This window comes from Hemibagrus wyckioides, linkage group LG11, assembly GCF_019097595.1.
Source record: "Hemibagrus wyckioides isolate EC202008001 linkage group LG11, SWU_Hwy_1.0, whole genome shotgun sequence".
NCBI classification, from domain to species: Eukaryota; Metazoa; Chordata; class Actinopteri; order Siluriformes; family Bagridae; genus Hemibagrus; species Hemibagrus wyckioides.
The window spans coordinates 30,500,852-30,522,133 of NC_080720.1; the positions used below are offsets into that span (position 1 = coordinate 30,500,852).

At 40.6% G+C, this 21,282-nt stretch overlaps 1 protein-coding gene across 2 annotated transcripts in view; it reads right to left on the reverse strand.

The window, feature by feature from the left end:
* The window catches only part of kalrnb (kalirin RhoGEF kinase b), a 76,976-nt gene that overhangs the window by 25,403 nt on the left and 30,291 nt on the right, over nucleotides 1-21,282 (reverse strand). For both annotated transcript variants that reach the window (XR_009206111.1, XM_058403518.1), the window contains exons 12-33: nucleotides 21,037-21,206; nucleotides 20,665-20,839; nucleotides 19,492-19,687; nucleotides 16,976-17,142; nucleotides 16,268-16,387; nucleotides 13,895-14,113; nucleotides 13,382-13,531; nucleotides 12,360-12,474; nucleotides 12,123-12,238; nucleotides 11,354-11,476; nucleotides 11,017-11,199; nucleotides 10,540-10,664; nucleotides 10,266-10,332; nucleotides 8,439-8,548; nucleotides 8,220-8,289; nucleotides 6,828-6,917; nucleotides 5,980-6,072; nucleotides 5,778-5,889; nucleotides 5,446-5,636; nucleotides 4,718-4,819; nucleotides 4,464-4,606; nucleotides 4,155-4,257 (exon numbers count right to left, since the gene is read on the reverse strand). Coding sequence is in view for 1 of the 2 variants with exons in the window: in XM_058403518.1 (XP_058259501.1) it covers nucleotides 4,155-4,257; nucleotides 4,464-4,606; nucleotides 4,718-4,819; nucleotides 5,446-5,636; nucleotides 5,778-5,889; nucleotides 5,980-6,072; nucleotides 6,828-6,917; nucleotides 8,220-8,289; nucleotides 8,439-8,548; nucleotides 10,266-10,332; nucleotides 10,540-10,664; nucleotides 11,017-11,199; nucleotides 11,354-11,476; nucleotides 12,123-12,238; nucleotides 12,360-12,474; nucleotides 13,382-13,531; nucleotides 13,895-14,113; nucleotides 16,268-16,387; nucleotides 16,976-17,142; nucleotides 19,492-19,687; nucleotides 20,665-20,839; nucleotides 21,037-21,206 (2,940 nt within the window). In the remaining variant the exon portion in view is untranslated. The remainder of the gene's footprint in view (nucleotides 1-4,154; nucleotides 4,258-4,463; nucleotides 4,607-4,717; nucleotides 4,820-5,445; nucleotides 5,637-5,777; nucleotides 5,890-5,979; nucleotides 6,073-6,827; nucleotides 6,918-8,219; nucleotides 8,290-8,438; nucleotides 8,549-10,265; nucleotides 10,333-10,539; nucleotides 10,665-11,016; nucleotides 11,200-11,353; nucleotides 11,477-12,122; nucleotides 12,239-12,359; nucleotides 12,475-13,381; nucleotides 13,532-13,894; nucleotides 14,114-16,267; nucleotides 16,388-16,975; nucleotides 17,143-19,491; nucleotides 19,688-20,664; nucleotides 20,840-21,036; nucleotides 21,207-21,282) is intronic.

Below are 21,282 nucleotides of genomic sequence, written 5' to 3' on the forward strand. Positions count from 1 at the left end.
GTGCTGTAAATATCACCAGCCAAAAAAAGTATAGGTGGAACAAACAACGGTGATCAGAGATTGGTTGTCAGGACTAATGGTGAATTTGGATTGGTTGTTGGAAAAAATGATCAGAGATTGGTTGTCGGGAATAATTATGATCAGGGATCGGCTGTCGGAAATAATGGTGGTCAGGGATTGGTTGTTAGGAACAGTGCTGATCAGGGATTAGTTGTCGGGAGTAATGGTGAATTGGGATTGGTTGTTGGGAACAATGGTGATCAGGGATTGGTTGTCTGGTACAATGCTGATCAGGGATTAGTTGTCAGGAACAATGTTGGTCAGAGATTGGCTGTTGGAAATAATGTTGATCAGGGACTGGTTGTCAGGAATAACTGATCAGGGATTGGTTGGCAGGAGCAATGGTAATTAGGGATTGGTTGTCAGGAACAATGGTGATCAGGGATTGGTTGTCTGGTACAATGCTGATCAGGGATTAGTTGTCAGGAACAATGTTGGTCAGAGATTGGCTGTTGGAAATAATGTTGATCAGGGACTGGTTGGCAGGAGCAATGGTAATTAGGGATTGGTTGTCAGGAACAATGGTGATCAGGGATTGGTTGTTGGGAATAATGATGATCAGGGATTGGTTGTTGGGAATAATGATGATCAGGGATTGGTTGTTGGAAATAATGATGATCAGGGATTGGTTGTTGGAAATAATGATGATCAGGGATTGGTAGTGGGGAATAATGATGATCAGGGATTGGCTGTCGGAAATAATGATGATTAGAGATTGCTTGTTGGAAATAATGATTAGGGATTGGTTGTTAGGAACGATGATGATCAGGGATAGGTAGCGGGGAATAATGATGATCAGGGATTGGTAGTGGGGAATAATGATGATCAGGGATTGGCTGTCGGAAATAATGATGATTAGGGATTGCTTGTTGGAAATAATGATTAGGGATTGGTTGTTAGGAACGATGATGATCAGGGATAGGTAGTGGGGAATAATGATGATCAGGGATTGGTAGTGGGGAATAATGGTGATCAGGGATTGGTAGCTGGGAATAATGATGATCAGCGATTGGTAGTGGGGAATAATGGTGATCAGGGATTGGTAGTGGGGAATAACGATGATCAGGGATTGGTAGTGGGGAATAATGGTGATCAGCGATTGGTAGTGGGGAATAATGGTGATCAGGGATTGGTAGCTGGGAATAACGATGATCAGGGATTGGTAGTGGGGAATAATGGTGATCAGCGATTGGTAGTGGGGAATAATGATGATCAGCGATTGGTATTGGGGAATAATGATGATCAGCGATTGGTAGTGGGGAATAATGATGATCAGGGATTGGTAGTGGGGAATAACGATGATCGGGGATTGGTAGTGGGGAATAACGATGATCAGCGATTGGTAGTGGGGAATAATGATGATCAGCGATTGGTAGTGGGGAATAACGATGATCAGCGATTGGTAGTGGGGAATAATGGTGATCAGGGATTGGTAGTGGGGAATAACGATGATCAGTGATTGGTAGTGGGGAATAATGGTGATCAGGGATTGGTAGTGGGGAATAATGATGATCAGCGATTGGTAGTGGGGAATAATGGTGATCAGGGATTGGTAGTGGGGAATAATGGTGATCAGGGATTGGTAGTGGGGAATAATGGTGATCAGGGATTGGTAGTGGGGAATAATGGTGATCAGGGATTGGTAGTGGGGAATAATGGTGATCAGGGATTGGTAGTGGGGAATAATGGTGATCAGGGATTGGTAGTGGGGAATAATGATGATCAGCGATTGGTAGTGGGGAATAATGGTGATCAGGGATTGGTAGTGGGGAATAATGGTGATCAGGGATTGGTAGTGGGGAATAATGATGATCAGCGATTGGTAGTGGGGAATAATGGTGATCAGGGATTGGTAGTGGGGAATAATGGTGATCAGGGATTGGTAGTGGGGAATAATGGTGATCAGGGATTGGTAGTGGGGAATAATGGTGATCAGGGATTGGTAGTGGGGAATAATGGTGATCAGGGATTGGTAGTGGGGAATAATGGTGATCAGGGATTGGTTGATGTAAACAATGATAATTCATGGTTGTTTGTTAGGAACAGTGGTGATGAGGGGTTAGTTGGTGGGATGAGTGTGAGCTGACAGCTGTATCGAGTGCAGAAAAGTTGCTAACATCTGCTCATAAAATCACTATATTTGTCACTAGGGACTTTTTCAAAATGAAGTTACTAAATGCTTCACCAAAAGTACTGAGCATGTTTCTCGAACATGTAGGCTAACGAACTAGCCTAGCTTGCTATTTTTATTACACTACAACCTTGGAATATTAGTGATGGAAAATTTATTTAACATAGATCTGCTTATATTCTCTCACTAGCAAGACTAATATCTTCACTGGCAGAGACTTCTGTTTCACTTGATGATCCTTTTGGCAGAGTGAAACCACACCACAGCGTTTCTTTCAGATCAGACAGAGCTTCTCCACTGAAGAAACAGGGCTGAGTCACTGGGATAGAGTGGGATGAAGCAACAACAACAACAAAAAAAATAGATGTGAGGAAAACTGAAAGCCAAACTGTGATTCATTCTGTATGTAAAAATAATATTTGACTTTTTTTTTGTTTTACACTGCTAGGGACAAACACGCACAATGCCGGCCAAAATCCCAGTTACACAAACCACTAAATATATATTATGTTAAAAAGAGATATGTTTGTGCGCTATTTTTAATATCATATAGCCAATAAGAGAAAAGAAAGTGTCTTTGTGTGACTATGTTTTGCATAAACCATTTGAGAAAACTGTATTATTTGAATGTGTGGATTATAGACACACCCTAACATCGTCTATGCCGCCAAACCAGACACACACACACACACACATGTCCATTAACACACTGTACCATGATGCGAGAGGCTCATTTTTTCCACCCAGGGAATCTAGCCACACATAAACACACAGTTACATGCACACACACTTCCTCTCCTGTTCTACACACATCACTGAAGACCTGTTCCTCCGCCCAGCCTAATCCTGCTTACTCACACACCGGCTCTTTTCCCTTAACTCATCAGAAAGCTTTAATATTAACATTAAATATTAACATTAAAGCTGTAAGGATACCATCATTCACAAGGATAATGATCTGTACACAAATGTGATCTTGTGCTCAGAAAATTGTTCAGAAGTCAGAACTGAACACAGGTTTGAAAGCTGCTCAGACGTTCATGTGCTTTTTTCCCTTTCTCTGCTTTTTACTCCAGGAGCAAGCTGTCTCACTAAGTCCAGAGCTACTGTCTCGCTTTTTCTGGAATCAGAGCATATATACCAAGCCCATTATATTCTATTCACACACCTTGGTACTCTTGGTAAAGAGAGAAAAACCCACACTGGTCACTGAAATAACTTGAAACCGACAAAAGTAAAACATTTTACTGAAAATTGACTTATAAAAACCAGACATTGCTGTTGAATTGTGGTTCAACAGAACTAATAAAACTGGCCTTTTTAAAGCGATCAATGCAATCAAGAGATTCCTATAACTCTCAATGAGACCTCTCTACCTGTCGACCCTTCAAACCTGAGACAGCTGGACGACAAGTGCCAAAATACCTGTACAGAAGTCGTACTTTGGTCAGTTTCAAGTGATTTCAATGACCAGTGTGGGTTTTTCTTTCTTTAATGAAAGGGTGCCAACAATTTTGTCCACGTGTGTACATTTATGCCACTGAGAGTTTTGCCAAATACTGGTTTAAGTACTTCAGGCAGATGCTATAGGAAACTCTTTCCATCTCCAGTGAGTGATGGTTGGACCAATCAAGGTTAACTCGACTACGCAAAAATATTCAGGGTCATAAACCCAACGACTGAAAAAGTGCTAATGAGAATTAGCAAGGCAAAAAATTCGACACTGTCTCTTTCTCAGAGAACTTCGTTGACACTAACCTCATTAATGAGTCTGACAGCTCTGGTTATAAGGCTTCGTGTCTCACATCAAATATTAAAAAACCGAATTGATTCATTGATTCATACAGTAACTCCCCCCAAAAAATCTTCTGAGCTTCTTCCCAAGCCTTTTTCTTCATAATCGCTGAGCTCTTTAATGCTGTCACAAAGAAACGTCTCACATCGGGGACAGCTGTAGTCCTACCTTGTCACTGTCCACTGTGTTTTGGGAGGTGCGGGATGCGATGGAGATCGTGTCTGGCTGGCTGCTGGCGTCTCCCTGACTGTCTGCGTCTTCGGTGGTTTCCCTGAATAATGATATGTAAAATACAAACATGATAAAAATCACGCTTGTTGTGATATAAGAGTCACGTGACCCTGACACCCCCCCCCCATAACCACCATAAAGCTTTATTCATTATTTATACGATAAAATAGAAGTTGGGAGTAGAAAGACAGAAACGAAGAGAGAGATTTTTAAATAATGGAAAAAGTAAATGAAATAAAAGGGGACCTCTTGCTGACACTGCGCTGCCTGGATGGAGTTTTAGGGAGGTGGATGGGTTCCTTCAGCGCCCCCTTGAGGTGCACTGTCCTCTCCTGGATCACCTCTCGGATATTCCGGATCCATTCCTGTTTTACCTCCATACTGGACGCCTGCAGGAAAAGAGTGCAAGAGGAAGTCCGATAGAAAGGAGAGCTTGCTGCAGGGACACAATAGCTAAACACGAACAAAATACAAGGTTGAATTTGTAGCACTAGGTTTACCTTCAGGATGGTTTTGCTGTCTGATGTCGGGGTTCGTCCAGCCCACAAGGCGAATTTACACGGGTCTCCCTCGATGTGCTCCGTCACTCCCAACTCTGAAGTCTGTTTAGAGTGTTAACAGTGACAGAAAAGTGTTCTAAATATCTAATGGGAAGATCAATCATGCTTTCTGAATTACCGCTCGGTAAACGGGTCTTGAACCCGGATCTCCAGCATGGGAGGCTGGCACTCTATCAAGGACGCTAAAGACTGCAGCCTCTAGCGTCAGTCACTAGTTCACTTCTTGAGATCAGGGGAGTGAGGTTTACCTGTACAGCACCTACCTCTGGGCTCCCTTACACTCACCCACCTAAACCTCACTCCCATCCGGGTCACGACACCAATGTAACAACCCCCCCCGCCCCCCCGGGTCCTACTCGAAACTGCTCCAAGCGGGTCACGAACAAAGTTTCTTTATATGATAGCAGCTATAAACTTTCCCTCCCTCACCCGCCTCTCATTTTGGGACAAAAAAAATGGAACAGATTCAGGAACAGCAAGTGTTTCTATGGTGACTGTAATAAAGCGCTGATCATCATTAGCCTTTGATTATGTAAGTCCATCAACACAATTATTCGAAAGTGTTATATTTATAACGTATTAAAGTAACACCTACCGACCAATCAGAATCAAGAATTCATCAGCTGTAGTATATCTAAGTCAAATATCTGATTCTCTGCACAACATACCAGCAACTTGCTCTTATAGACGTATTTGGTGCGTCCGGAAGAGTCCTTCATCTCTTTACTGAACACCAGAGAGATCTCGAAGAGGAAAAGGTGACGATCTCTTCCTTTGCGGATCAAAGATTTGGGATCCCAGACCTGGAAGGTGTCCTGTAGGATCAGCTCGCCCTGAACCGCCAGGTTCTCATCGAAACCTAGAAGCAGAAAGGACGACGTGGATGTGAGAGTTCGAATCAGTGATAATCAGACACAGAGATTGGAAAACGATACAGGAGTCATAGGAAACATGGGACGGGAGTAACGTCGGGAAAATGTGGAAAACTGTGAGCGCTTACCCTCCAGCATGCTCACATGCATGGCGTCGTTGGCTCGTTTAGGCACACTTAACATCACCTCCAACCCTTCCTTAATCTCCCCCTTACCCTCTTCACAACAAGTCAACAGCTCCTGTTCACACACACACACACACACCTTTAAAACACACCCTTCTGATCACAGCTCGTTTATTGTCAGTATTGTTGAAGTTTCAGTCTCTACCTTCAGCAGCAGCTGATACTTGGTGATTCTCTGCACAGGTTTGATGAGGTAGGAGGAGATGGAGTTGGCCAGACCATGCCTTTTCTGGATCTCCTGTAAACCAAAACACACACACACACACAATTCATTAAATTAATTTAATAATAAAATCAAATCAAATAAAATTAAATAAAATTTAATTAAAATAAAATAAACTGTACTTAAATTTAATTAAATTCAAATATAATAAAATAAAATATAACAAAATATTATAAAATAAAATAAAATAAAATAAAATAAAATAAAATAAAATAAAAACAAGCTAAATTATCTTGTACTCAACTCTGAGAAACAATTCTAAGTATTCTCACATTACATTAGACATTAGTAACATATTTAATAAAATCAAAACAAACCCAAAGGCACAGAGAATAAAAAAACCCCGACTACATTCCTTGATTTTAGACTGTCACATTTTTTTATTTTACAATACGAGTAACACGGCTTTATTACTGATTTAAACAAAATAATACGTATTTTTTTTAAATCCTTAAGCAATATTTATTTTATTGTAGCAACAATCTGTCAATAATTATTGTTAAAGCAATGATTCATTTAAAAAATAAAAAAAAATCCACTGCCATAATGACTTTAATGTTGTATTAATGCTTATAATTATTAATTAATAATGTTTGGGTAATAACTCTAATGGGGTGTTTGTATAAATGTTAAAGTTACAGCTGGGTTTAAGGTAAGTGTGATGAGCAGAGAGGATCTCAGGAAGCTCTCTGCTGCCATCTAATTGTACTCTTCATCATCAGAGCATTTAGCCAAGCTTTTCCAATCTCGAACAAGAAAAAGGAACTCACGTCAAAGAAGCGTCCAGCTTGACCCTGGATCAGCTGGCTGGAGTCCGGCTTGTTTTTGCAGTAGGTGACGTACATGTGGAACTTATCAGCCTGAAGGGAAAAACAAAAACAAAACCAAGAAAGAAATAGAAATAGAGTTGTTTATCCCATCTCATGATAAAACGATTCAATTGATATGAAGTGGACAGAAAGTCTCAGGGGTTTTATTTCACTAATACCACAAGGATTTTCCAACACAACACTTTTTATACTTTTTTTTTATCCATTTATAGCTACATTAAACAGCTTTTCCCTGACCAACCTCTCTCTCTCTCTCTCTCTCTTTTTTATTTTCTTAAAATTATTAAAAAGTAAAAAATAATTCACCATTTCATGTTACAGAGAAAAGCAGAAAGTTTTCTAAAAGACCGAAGATTTTGGTAGGGCATAAAACTGAATGACAAATGAAACTCAAATCACTGACACTGGAGACTCCTTCCAGGAATATTACATAAACATCTCCTTACGGAAAATTTGGATTCTAGCAAATCAATGATATTTTTCTAATTGAAATAATATTTATTTATTATTAGTTTAAGATGAGATGTCTCAGTGACCTATATAGAATTATTATTATTTATTATTAATAATAATAATAAATAATAAATACATTAAACAATAATAATAACATCAACATCAATAATAATAATAATAATTATTATTATTATTATTATTATTATTATTATTATTATTAATAATATATATTTTTATTATAGTGTCTTATTTAGAATTATTTGTTTAGAGTTTAAACATTCAAGCAACTGATAAAATTATTATTATTATTAATTGTTTATTATTAGTTTAAGATGAGATTATTAATATCATTATTATTATTAATATATTATAGTGTCTTATTTAGAATTATTTGTTTAGAGTTATAATAGAGAAACAATAACGGCTTTAAACATCTTTTTATTATTATTATTATTATTATCATAATTATTTAGTTATTTATCATTACAGTGGCTTATTTAGAATTAGTTATTTAGAGTCATTGTAGAGAAGCAATAACGCCTTTAAACCTCCATGCAACTGGAACAACTGTCAAAGCTGCTGCTCCAGAAAATTAATCAACACATCTTGACCAATCAGAATTGAGAAATCAACATTTCTAATTTTTTTTTTTTTAAATAATCCGGTGTCACCCAGATGACAATAAGTTCCCTTTTTCAGTCTGGTTCCTCTCACGGTTTTCTTCCTCATCTTCCTCATCCCTGTAAACTTTTCAGTCACCTCTGTCTTGCTCATTAGGAATCGATTTAATATTCAGAAATTCACATCTTGAATTTTTCTGTAAAGCTGCTTTGTGAAAATTTATTTGGATTTTAGAATACGAAGAAGATGAGGTCTTACCCAAGTAACGAAACAATGGCCAACGTCTTCGGGAAGCTGCTCATAATTCTCCAACTCCTTCAGAAAAATGCTACGAACAACAGGAGTCAATATTGTCTTTATTTATAGTTAGGGTGAAATCAAATAATAATAATAATAACAATAATAATAATAATAATAATAATAATAACAAGAACAATAACACCTTAAGCTATAAACCATATATATATAGACTTATACTTGTTATGGAAATCGTAGATCTCCTGAATGTTCCCGAAGATGACGTGCTCCTTGTTGGCAATTCCCTGTGGGATCTCGTCCATGCCACTGGTCATCTCCCACAGGAAGGTCTGCACAAGGAACAAAGGCACAAGAAGTGAGTTTGAACATCTGATTAAAACTTCTTCTTTCTGCTTTTCCCTTCAGGGGTGGCCACAGCAAATCTTCTCTCTCCACCTATCCCTATCTTCTGCATCCTCAACACTTGCACCCACTTGCCTCATTTATTACAACCATATACCTCCTCTTTGGCCTTCCTCTTTGCCTCCTGCCTGGCAGCTCCATGTCCAACATTCTCCTAATTTTTATCCGTTTCTGGTCACTTTTAATGCTAAAGAAAGTCCTCGCTATAGTGCATCCACAAATCAGTCCCTGTCAATCAGTGGTTGCTATGGAAATAACCACATTCATTAATATAGACCTATGATCTCCTCTAGAGCCAGAACTACTGAGCTGCTCTTATAAAAAAATGAATCAACATCATCTGACCAATCAGAATGGACAATTCCACAATTTACTATTAAATGAAGCTTTTGTTTTGATACTACCTTAGTATGAAATCCATGCAATAGAACAACAAAAAGAAATTCAGAATTTAATATACAGGATATGTAAAAGAAAAAAAGAAAAAAAGGAGGAGGAGTTAAACAGACCTCAAGACTTCGTAAAAAAAAAAAAAAAATTAAAAAAATAATAAAAAAGGAGGAGGTGTTAAATGCAGCTCGAAACTTTATAAAAAAAATAAATACATAAAAAAATTAAAAAGGAGGAGGAGTTTATCACACATTGAGACTTTGTAAAAAAAAAAAAAATTAAAAAAAAATTAGAGAAAGAGGAGTTAAACACACCTCAGCCTTAATAAATTTAAGATATAAACAAAAAAATTTTTTTGTTGTTAAAAAAATAAGCAAAAAAAAAAAATAAAAAAGGAGGAGGTGTTATTTATGTAAAAATAAATAAATAAATAAATAAATAAATAAATAAATAAATAAATAAATAAATAAGAGGAGTTTATGACACCTCAAGACTTTGTTAAAAATAAATAAATAAATAAATTTAAAAAAGGAAGAGTAGTTTATCACACCTCAAGTAAAAAAATATAATAAAAAAACAAAAGGAGGAGGAGTTTACCACCAGTTTATCATCTTAAAAAAGATGAGTTAAACACACCTCAAGACTTTGTTAAAAAATAAGCAAAATAATATTTAAAAAAGGAGGAGGAGTTAAACACCTCAAAACTTTGTAAAAAAAAAAATGAAATAAAAAAAATGTAAAAAAAGGAGAGACCTCAAGTCTTTGTAAAAAAAAAAAAAAAGAAAAGAAAGGGAAAAAAATTAAAAAGGAGGAGTAAAACACACCTCTAGACTTTGTAATAAATAAATAAATAAATAAATAAATAAATAAATAAATAAATAAAATAAATAAATAAATACATTTAAAAAAAAAGGAGAAGGAAAAAATCTCTTTTACATTGAAATAAAAATGTAAATAAAAAAGGGGAGGAGTTAAACATATGTCAAGACTTGGTAAAGAAATAAATGAAATTAAAAAATAAAAAGGAGTAAACACACCTTGAGAGTTTGTAAAAAAAAAAAAAAAAAGAATTTAACAAAATGTAAAAATAAGGAGGAGGAGTTAAACATACCTGAAAAACTTGGTAAAATAAATAAATTAATTAAATAAATAAATAAATTGAAAAAGGAGGAGGAGTTAAACATACCTTGAAACTTTGTAAAAAGAAAATAAATAAATAAATTAAAATTAAAAAGGAGGAGGAGTTAAACAAACCTCGAGACACTCCTGCAGATCTCTGACGTACGCTCTCTCGGTCTGAAGCAGCTCTGCCATGATGTACCTGCAGCAGAGAAAAGCTTTCACTTTCTGTACTTTGACATATTGATCAAAGAAAGATTTTCCTCCACGATCTAGTTGCCAAGAATTGTCTGATTGTCAACAAGCTGGACTGAGAGCACACTCTGTCTGGAACCGATTCGGAAAAAAGGAAGAAAGAAAAAAAAACGAACGACTGCATTTGATGCTGTCGCTCTTTCGGCTGCCTCACTCTTTCTTCCTGGCGGATTTTTTCTTCTCCTCGTTGACTTCATGGTTGGGGTCGTTCAGGTTGACCTCCGGGTCGGTGTGGGTCAGGCTGGCGGGGATTATGTCCAACTCCAGGTCTTTGTAGTCCTGTCAGAGACAACACAGCGTGCTGCGATAGACTGCTGTTAAAAATCGGAATCTCGCATCTTAGAACTCAAATGAAAAGAAAAGAAAAACCTGCTGACTGAGGACACTGAAGGTGAGTACACAGAAAAGGAGGATTGCTGGGATAGTGTGGATCATGTTAAAGGGTTAAAGAAATTAATGGATATTTCATTTGCAATATAATTTGGTCTATCGGGTCATCGTTGGTCCCTGAGGGCCAACAGACTTGACATGGTCCTAAATTAGTCGCCTTGGTCAACATCAACGGGTCAAATCTTTATAGTTTTCGTACTTTACTTTATCCAAAAAAAAAACACCGCAGGTGAAGCCTCACCTCCGAGCACAGGCCCAGGGCTCGGTCCAGACTGGAGCGGTACTGCCCCATCCGCTGAGAGAAGTCGCGGTAACGTCTGTCCACGGTGGAAACCCAGCGCTTCAGCTCCGCTACATGGACATGCCCTTTCTCTACCAGACTGCTAGCAAGCTGGATCAACAGCTTGACCTTCTCCTGGGTTTGCTGGAGGGGACATTAGACTGGACTTAGCATTGAGAGAAAAAGTATACACAGACTTTGACACTAGGAATATCAGAAAACCTGAGTTTAGCTTATTTGGTATCCGATCTGGGAAATTGGATGGAAGAAATTTTTTGACAATTAAATCTCACAATACCTTTGCAGAGACACGAAATTCCTCGTAATCCTTGAGCAGTCCCTGAGTTTTCTCCGTGGTTTCACCTGGAGATGTGTGTGTGGCCAAATATTGCTCGCCCGTCTCCTGCAGCCAGTCCAGTGCCTGGGTGTGGGAAAAGGGAGACGAAATGCTCCTGTTATATCCGATATAAACAGTCATGTCTTGTTTAAAGTCTTTTAATAAATCAATAAATCAATGTATCTCCACTTCATCACACCATCACAGATTAGATTAGTTTCCTATAACAGCACAACCCCAAGAGTTTTATTCCATACGAATGTTATAAGAAATCTGTTTCTGATGATCTCCTCATCATGGCACCTGTTAGTGGGTGGGATATATTAGAGGCAGCAAGTGAACATTTTTGATGTGTAAAAGGCAGGAAAAATGGGCAAGCGTATGGATTTGAGTGAGTTTGACGAATTGTGATGGCTAGACGACTGGATCAGAGCATCACCAAAACTGCAGCTCTTGTGGGGTGTTCCTGGTCTGCAGTGGTCAGTATCTATCAAAAGTATCCTTCAAGTCGTGTAAGTTGCAAGGTGGGCAACTTACATGACTTAAAGGATCTGCTGCTAACATCTTGCTGCCAGATACCACAGCACACCTTCAGAGATCTAGCCTTGATGGGTCAAGGCTGTTTTGGCAGCAAAAGGGGGAGGAACTACAGTATTAGACAGGTGGTCATAATGTTATGCCTGATCGGGGTGTATGTAAAAACTCTCCGAATCAAAAATCTCCTCTTCACCTGTTTGACATGGCGCTCAAACAGCACATACTGCTGACACTGGTCCAAGCGCTTCTTCTTCTGCGTCCAGAAATGCAGGACACGATTCTCTCTCTGGAGCAGCTCGCTCAGGATGGCTGTCACAACACACAACACACAGCTCATAACACACTGGAAGACGAACACACGATGCATGCTTGTTTAAAGGAAGAGTGCAGGCAGGCTATGGGATATTTCAAGCAAGATTCGGCGACCGACCTTTGACCTGTGTCTCGGGTGCTCGGTTGTGGCTGGTGACCCCTGACATGCTCACGTTATTGCGATGGATGTACTTCAGAAAGACCTCGGCGTTCCGGCGGGCGAGAGTGCAGGCCTGTGCGCAAACCGACACACAACTGTCTGATAGATAAATAGTGAAAGATCAAGTGCTGCTTTTATTCTTTTACACCGGACCCTCATGGTGGATTTAATCAGATGTCAAGTGTATCCCTGATTCTAGCACTCGGAAGAAGGGTCATTCTTTCTACCTCTATTTTGGTCATGCAGTTCCCATCACCTAGCCACTAACTATAAGTTATTACTTTAGATCATGGGACACAGGGCAGCATAACACACTCAGGGTAAACTGCAGTCTGCCCTCTTCTGTATCCATGACCTCTGATTGGCTAGTGTAACCCCGAGGACTTAAAACGAAAAAGACGTCAATTTAAAACTGAAAAAGACGTCAATTTAAAAACAAAAATAAAAATAATAAACAGTTAAGCAACCCCAAAAACTCAAAGAATAACTTTCCTTTGTGTTTTAAACTGCAGAAATAATATTGTACACTCATGCAGGTTTATTTGCAGGTTAATTGCCTTGGTAATTTTTTTTCCCCCAGAAGCCAATCCAGAAAATATCCAGAAATCATTTTCAATTTCTTAGAATCAATTTTAGAAAAATATTACTTTGAAATCCTAACATTTGCTTTTAAACCATCGCACCGAGGCAGTAGACACCCCTGAATAGATCATCCCAGAATAACACATCCCAGAATAGCTGACACATCTTACAGGTCGCTATGGAAACGTGAACGACAGGGAAGTTTCGGATCTGCCCTGCCCTCGAGTGAAGATCGAACTCATTTAAAAGTAAATTTTAGTGAATAATCTGCAGGGATCGTAAAGCGTAGACGAGCCGAACTAAGACAAGTGCATCCGCTGAGATCGTGTGCAGTGTGTGCATGTGAGTGTGAATAAACACGTGAGGAAAGTGTGTGTGTGTGTGTGTGTGTGTTTAACCTTGAGAAAGGCCTCTTTTTGTTCCAGGTGCTTGCTGATGAGTGGAGCCACGTGATCCGTATCTGACGTAGATCCCAGTTTGTCATGCGCTCCACACCAGTCCTCCTCCCTCCTGTACTCCTGCTCCAGACTCTCCAACACGTTACACACCTGAGTGGGTCACACACACACACAAACACACACACACAGACACACACACACACACACACACACACACGACGCTTCATTTCTAAATAACTATGGTTTAATCTTTCCTCTAAACAAGTTGAGCATACACTCTGCAGTTACATGTTCACCCCTGTGACACACACACACACACACTACAAAACCATATAAAGTAGAAGAACATTTAATAACTACTGCTTAATACGTTTCATATAACTGTTCTATATTTCTAAATAATCATGGTTTAATCTTTCCTTTAAACATGTTAAGCATAAACTCTGCAGGTACATGTTCACCCCCATGACACACACACACACACACACTCCTCTGCACTCCTCCACACAGCACCTGCTCAGAGGTCTTATAGAAGGCCACGGAGGCGTTGACCAGCTTGAGTCGGTCCTCCATTTTCAGCATGAGTGTCTGCCAGTGCAGCGCCACGGTCTCAGCGCAGGCTCGGACGGCGTCCGGGTCGTAGTGACCGGCCTGCAGCATCATCTCAGCTCTCTGCTGCAGCTGGAGAGCGCTCTGATGTGTCCTCTGGAGGGAATCTGCATGGAGAAGAGACTGGAGAAACAAATAAGTGAAGCTTAGCTTCTTATCCCTTATACATTCTGTTAAACCTGCATCTCCTCTCTTGCATTTCATCTAACAGTGCTGGTCTATCAGCGCATTTAAATAGCGCATTTTACTTTCTTTTTTTAAGTTTTTTTTGTTTTTAAATAAAATTTTTAAAATAAAAAGAACATTTATTTTATTTATTAATTATTTTATATATTTATTTATTTTATTTTCAATTCTTTTTAAAATAAAAAAAATTATAGATTTTTTAAATAAAATCTTTTTTATTTCCTTTTTTTTGTCATTATATTTACCCACTTTTAATGGCTTTTAAAAACTGCTACATAAATAAAACCATAATGCTAATCATAAAATAAAATAAAATTAAAAATTAATAAATAAATAAATAAATAAATAAACAAATAAAATTCCTGCCAAAATCCTGCATCATTCCCATATGCCACGCTAAAGCCTTGATTTATTTCTGAATGGTGACTTCTCTTAAAAAATAAAAAAATAAAAAAATAAATAAATCAGTGTTTAAAATTGGCCCAGGAACCTTCATGAGCTCAGTTGAGTTTCTCTAATCAACATGAGCGATCGTTATTAGCAGATTTTTCATGCGTTTAATAATTCATTTTCAGTAAGCGGCTTATCCTGATTAGAGTCAAGGCGGAGCTAGAAAAAGACACCGTCCTGGATGAGACGCCACGATGTCAGATTTTACTACAGAGATTAAACAATAATCTGAGGCGAAAGTTCTAGAACTTCTTTCTAGAAACCTTTGGATGAATTTGACACATTTCCTCTATCAAATATTTGCTCTTTTATGTTTGTCATGTAACGACAGGGCTAATACAGCTAACATTACAGACATACAGCTATCATAGTAAACTTCTCCCTTATGTTTTGGCTCTTCTTTATTAAACACCACCACCATCTTATATTTCTGTATGAGTTAACCCTAACAGCTTCCTTTAGCTATACTTACTTATCCCTTTCTTGGCTTTTGCATCATATAATCTACACCTCCCCTTTTTTTATTAGCACGGAAACAAAAAATCTGCCTTCTATCCTGCTGTTTGTGTTTTTGATGAACATGCAGCAAAAGAACTATATTTTGATTAAGAAAAAAAAATGGACCTGCTGCACTGCAGTGTTTTAACCTTGATTGCCTCTGGAGTGTCTGGCAGAAGGAAACGCTCTGGCGTACAATCAGAGCTGCTCTTAAGCTTGCTCGCAAGATCCGCTTTAAACCAGTTGTCATTAGTTGTGAATTATAGCGAGCAATTTGCTGAATTAAACTCATCTCGCATATTTACAGGCTGCCGAAGCGGTAAAAAGTGAAGGGTGCACTCGAAAGTTTCTCGCAGGTGCAGTGCTCTCAGATGGCACTTTGGGGAACAAACGTTTCCAGGAGTTTATAAACTGAAATAAAGCTCGAATTGGAAAGTGTGTGGGCAGCACGGTGGCTTAGTGCTTAGCGCTGTTGCCTGGGTTCGAATCCCGGGTTCGAACAGGAAGGGGCCTTTCAGTGTGGAGTTTGCATGTTCTCCCCGTGCCTGTGTGAGTTTACTCTGGATACTCCGGTTTCCTCCCACACTCCAGGTTGATTGGTAATTCTAAATTGCCCATAGGAGTGAGAGTGAGTGTGGTCTATCTGTGATGGACTGGTGACCTGTCCTGGGTGTTCCCCTGCCATTCACCCAATGTGTGCTGGGATAGGCTCCAGCAGATCCCCGTGACCCTAATTAGTAATAAAGCGGGTATAGAAAATGGATGGATGAGTGACAGACAACCACACACACTGGGTTAAAGATTCTACTGCATCGTTATACGGCGAATTAAAGCTGCAGTAAGTCATTCTAAAATATATATATATACTCTGATGAGGTTGGATTTTTTGTTATTATTGTTATTTTTATTATTATCATTAATATTATTATTCAATTACAAACCGCCTCTTTAACATAGTTGATGTTTCGGAACTACTTTTATTTCAAGTCTTTCGCCAGACATAAGTAGTTTTGACGGAGCGAGTGCTGGAGCAGGAGCGCAGATCTGATTGTGGACCGAGTGTGAACTAACAGGAGGACACACACCGAACCAATTAAATAGTGAAACTAATTGAAGAAAGTATAATGGCGATGACGTCATTACCTCAATGGCGAGCTGGAACTGCTCGTGCTCTCTCTGGAGCTGCTCTGCTTCGGACAGGGACCCGGCGTTCACCGTACTCGCTGTGAGCATGGACTCGCCGTTACGGATCCAACCCAGAACCTGGACGCATGAACACACACACGTTTAGTAGTTGATTTTAGTTATTTAGCAGTTCATCTGTTTCCCTGAGCAGCAGCCAGGCACATACGTGTGTGTGTGTGATGTATTAACATAAATACATATATCAACACATTCTGACCAATCGGAATAGAGAACTCAGCAGCGCTGTGGTGTCATGACTGTTCCGCAGAATTATGGCTGCCACTGATTTAGTCGTGCTGTGTGCTGCACAAGGCCACAGAAAGAATCATGCTTTTGAACCGATTCACTTCTCGGCTGGACAGGAAGTGCAGCCCACGCAGTACATGCTGGTCAGAGAGAGTAAGAGAGAGAGAGAGAGAGAGAGAGAGAGAGAGAGCTCCACTATTCACACTTCGAGGTAATGGCATCACTTAAGAAACTCAGACAGCAGCGAGCGTCAAAGCAATGGGTTTTTCCAGTTTTGCTGACATGACAATGGAAAGGAAACAATCAGCAAAAAACGCCAGGTGTGTGTGTGTGTGTGTGTAATGAGGACTGGGCAATGGGGTGCATGAACATGCTCACATACACACACACACACACACACGCACGCACACACACACGGACCTGTTTGACTTCAGCCTGTAGGTGGCGAAGCTGTAAACACTGCTCGAGCCGCTTGTGTGTGTGTTCAGCGCTCAGCTCCAACTCGTGTTGTTTCTCATGCAGAAACTCCAGCAGCTCCTGGACCTGAGCAGCCAGATCTACATCCTTCTCGCCACTGAGCTCCATACCTGCACCACAGAGAGAGAGAGAGAGAGAGAGAGAGAGAGAGAAAGAGAGAGAGAATTAACTTAACTCCAAAATTATTGGCACCCTCCATAGAAATGAATGCTACAATCAATATTTAGAGCGCAAATATATCAGTACACTGTATAATGCCAATTAAAAAAATCTCATTCAACATTTTAGTACATTTATTCCCTGGAAAATTAGCACACTGTTTTCCATAAAGCCACAAGGTGCAAAATTATTGGCACCCTTCCAATTATTATATATATATTTAATTCTAGGCTTCCTGTAGCGATAAGAACAGGACTCTTGTTATGTCTAACAAGGTTTGAGACACTTATAGAGAATCCTGGACCCTTCTCGATGTGGAACGTCTCATTTCACAAATGTTTACATTTCCTAGGTTCGTGCACGATTTCTTTCCTCTGCAATTCACACCGCAGGTTTCCGCAGAACTCTGCCAAGTCTTATCTTTGTAGCAATGGCAAATGGCTTTTCAGATAAAACACCCCAGTACTTAGCGGAATTCACAATGCCATCAATCCTGCTCTCAGGAAGCTTTTCTCCGGTTAAAAAGTGTCTTCAACCTCATTAGACCTGAGAGGAAGAGGCTCCCAGGGCATACAGGAAGAAGCTCAGTGCTACTTTTTTGCTACTTATTTGTGTGGTGTCTGAGCTGACAGTTTCCTTTAATTCTGTAGTTATCTGTATACATCTGATTCAGTTTAAAGATAAATAATAAACCTGAATGTATCCTTAAGGTCAGTGCGTTCTGTGTTGGAATGGGGAGCAGAGATGCGAGTAAAGAGGCATCCAGCAGGAGGCACTAGTGAGATAAGACGAGCGCAGCGTGATGTCTCGGCTGGCCGCTCTCAATTCTGTGTGTAATTGTTAAAAAAGTGTAAAAAAAGGACACAGCATCCAGGTGAGCGCTTGTGCAGAGCCACTGAGTGACCCAGCTACCCAGCGATGCAGGGCAGACCATTTTCTTTCCCTCATCATTTCTCTCACATGTACATAACCATTTGTATGCACGCACACACACACACACACACACACACCATATGCATGACGGCACGAGTGTCTGCGTGTTTCAGTCTGCTGGAGCAGCAAAGGGTATTTTACCCCTCCTTCACTCTCATTTCACCCCCACATTTACTCCCTGCAGCCAGCGTGATGCAGTCTCCATGGCAACTCCACACCGGGCAGCAGGAGGCGGTTCCCATGGGAACGTAATAGTTGCGTGACAGGGTGGCGTGTACAGGGGGCTCGCGCTGCACACACGGCAAAACCCTGGACGTGAACGATGGGCCGTGTCTGTCGGCAACCCGGCGGTGACTATAGAGGGGGCCTGTCGTCATGGTAACCTTGGTATAGGGAATGTAAGGGAGGGGGGGTGTTTCCATAGCAACCCCACCCCTGCACACACGGTGTACATGGAATTATATGGAAAAGATCTCTCGCTCCATTTCTCTCTCTCTCTTCCTCTCACCAGTACGTGACGCTCTTTGTCCTCACGCCTACCTGCTTGGACTTTTTTTTCCTTCTCTCTCTCTCTCTCTCTCTCTCTTGGTCTATCTCTCATTCCTTTCCCACCAGGGCTCCATCTTTTCAATCTTCTGATGAGCTTGTCAAACAGCCCATACACTCCGAGAGCCTCGGAGGAGGCATGTTGTCGTCCGTGTAGGAGAAACCCACAGGAGCCACTGAAACCACACCGCACACTCATACAGCATCTTCTTCATCCTCTCTAAAGCCCACACTCATCCGTGCACCATGCTCCATCTCTCTACAGTACCTCTGCTCCGACTGCTGTCAGAACATTCATGACTAAGCACCAAGCTTTACCATGTATGGTATCCATGAAAAATCTTTGCGCCAACCAACAACTCACGCACACTGTAGAGGACGAATATTTAATTAGCTACTTTTTATTATCACCTATTACCAGTTTTTCGACGATGGCTCTATATCCAAATCCTGCGCTCGCTCAATCCTGCGCTCGATATACTGACTAGTCCAGAATCAGTGTCTTCTGTCCAAGTTACGTCTATATTTAGACAGGGAAAGTTATGCGTATTCAGAGTCAGGTTACACACACACACACACACACACTCAAGAGCTCGCCATGAGCTTCAAGCCGCTTCAATGCGTGTTGGATTTCTGTGTTGCTTTAAGCTTCTGTTCGAATCAATTATTGATTAATGGGCTTGATTTCATTAATTAAAGTCCTTCCTGATAGCAGTTAGTGCTTAATCAGTGAAATCCGGTGTATCATGGTAAGCTCTGATGAACACACACACACACATACACACACACACACACAGTGCTTTTTGGGATTAGTGTCTTACCTGACGCCTGCACCTCCATGATGTACTGGTGCAGGTCCTGTCCCTGCTGGATGACCTCGTAGGTCATGTTGTTCATGGCCAGTTTGCGCTCTGTGTGACGGTGGAGTCTCTGCTCGGCCAGCGTCAGCTCCTCCGTGTTAAAATCGGAGGCCTGCCGCAGCAGATCCTGCTTCCATGCGTCTAGCTCACCTGTAACCTGACAATACAAATTGATAAAACAAGAAGAATTAGCTTTAATATTAACTTCAACTGGGCAGCACTGTGGCTTAGTGGATAGTGTTGTTGCCTCACAGCAAAAAGGTCCTGGGTTTGAATCCCAGGTTTGAACAGGTAGGGGCCTTTCTGTGTGGAGTTTGCATGTTCTCCCCATGGCTGTACTCCGGTTTCCTCCCACAGTCTAAAACATGTATATTAGGTTGACTGGTAATTCTAAATTGCGGATGTGTGTGGTTGTCTGTCGATATGTGTGGCCCTGTGATGGACTAGTGACCTGAATCATAGCTGCCCCCGCGCTCTGACCCCAAGGCTTCATGCCCTCAGTTCTTCAAAGCACAGCATGTTTGTTTTTTTCCCATTTATTTCTTTTGCTTAACTAACTGTAAAACTATCTTTCGGCGCTTACCAAATTTTCTTTCTGAGATGGAGGAGGAGTGAAGGGGCGTTTAGGTCTATAAAAAGAGGCCCAAGTAAACACCAACAAGCACTACAGCCCGTAACACACCTCCCTACATGTAAGACCATGATGAAAATGAAGTGTCCAAGTAGATTTTCTTAGGTATATAATACAGGAGTGCTGAGGTCACGGCTTATACACTTCATTTTTATCATGTCATACATATTAGACATGTTATTTGTACTCTAAAGAAATATAAATCATTTTTTAAAAATCTGCTTCACAGTCACTTGCTAAAAAATAAAAGAGACTTTTCATTCCCTAGCAACAAACACCCACACCGAGTAGCCAACTTTGTGACTATTGACCTTGTGTATCACAAACATAACGCAAACACAAAAATCAACAAACACGAGCCTGGTACTGAATCAGAAAAAATCCATCTGTTCAAATACACCGGCGCTCGATAAGCACTCTGGGCTCGGATCGCCGACGTGTAGGAACACGCGAACGCAAACACAAACACGGAACACGCGAAACGGTAAACGCACAACACACACCTCCAGGGCGTACTGCTCGAAGATGCGCAGCTGCAGGAAGATGTCGAGTTTGATCCGGCGCTCGTGGAAAAGTTCCTCCATGTGAGCTTGCGCTTCATCCAGCTGCTGCAAGACACTCTCGATATGAGCCACGGAGCTGGCGTGGGGCAGCCTGTTACTCGCCAGAGCTGAATCCCTGCACACACACACACGCAATGAACAGGTGATAGAGCTCCGGAGGACAGACGCACACGCCAGATGTTCTCCCTGTCAGCCTTAGTAAAATATTAAAGGTCTGAACACTCTGTGATGAACACATCTGGCCCTGATCTGACTGTCGTCTTGCAGGTGGACGTCTCAGTGAGTGCTACTGCTTCTTCAGGTTTATCTCACCGTAAGTGCTGGATGAGTTCCTCGCCCTCTTTGATGACGTTGAGCGTAGCGTCCAGTGTGCTGCTCTGCTGCTGCTGAAACTGTCTGATGAGCTCCTGCACCGAGTCCACCGACTCCGAGCACACGGGTTCTACCAGGCCCTTCTGCAGCTCCTCCATCCACGACCACAGCTGGACACACACACATATACACACACACACACAGAGGGGCATTATAGACATATACACACTCTCCAGACCTACACAA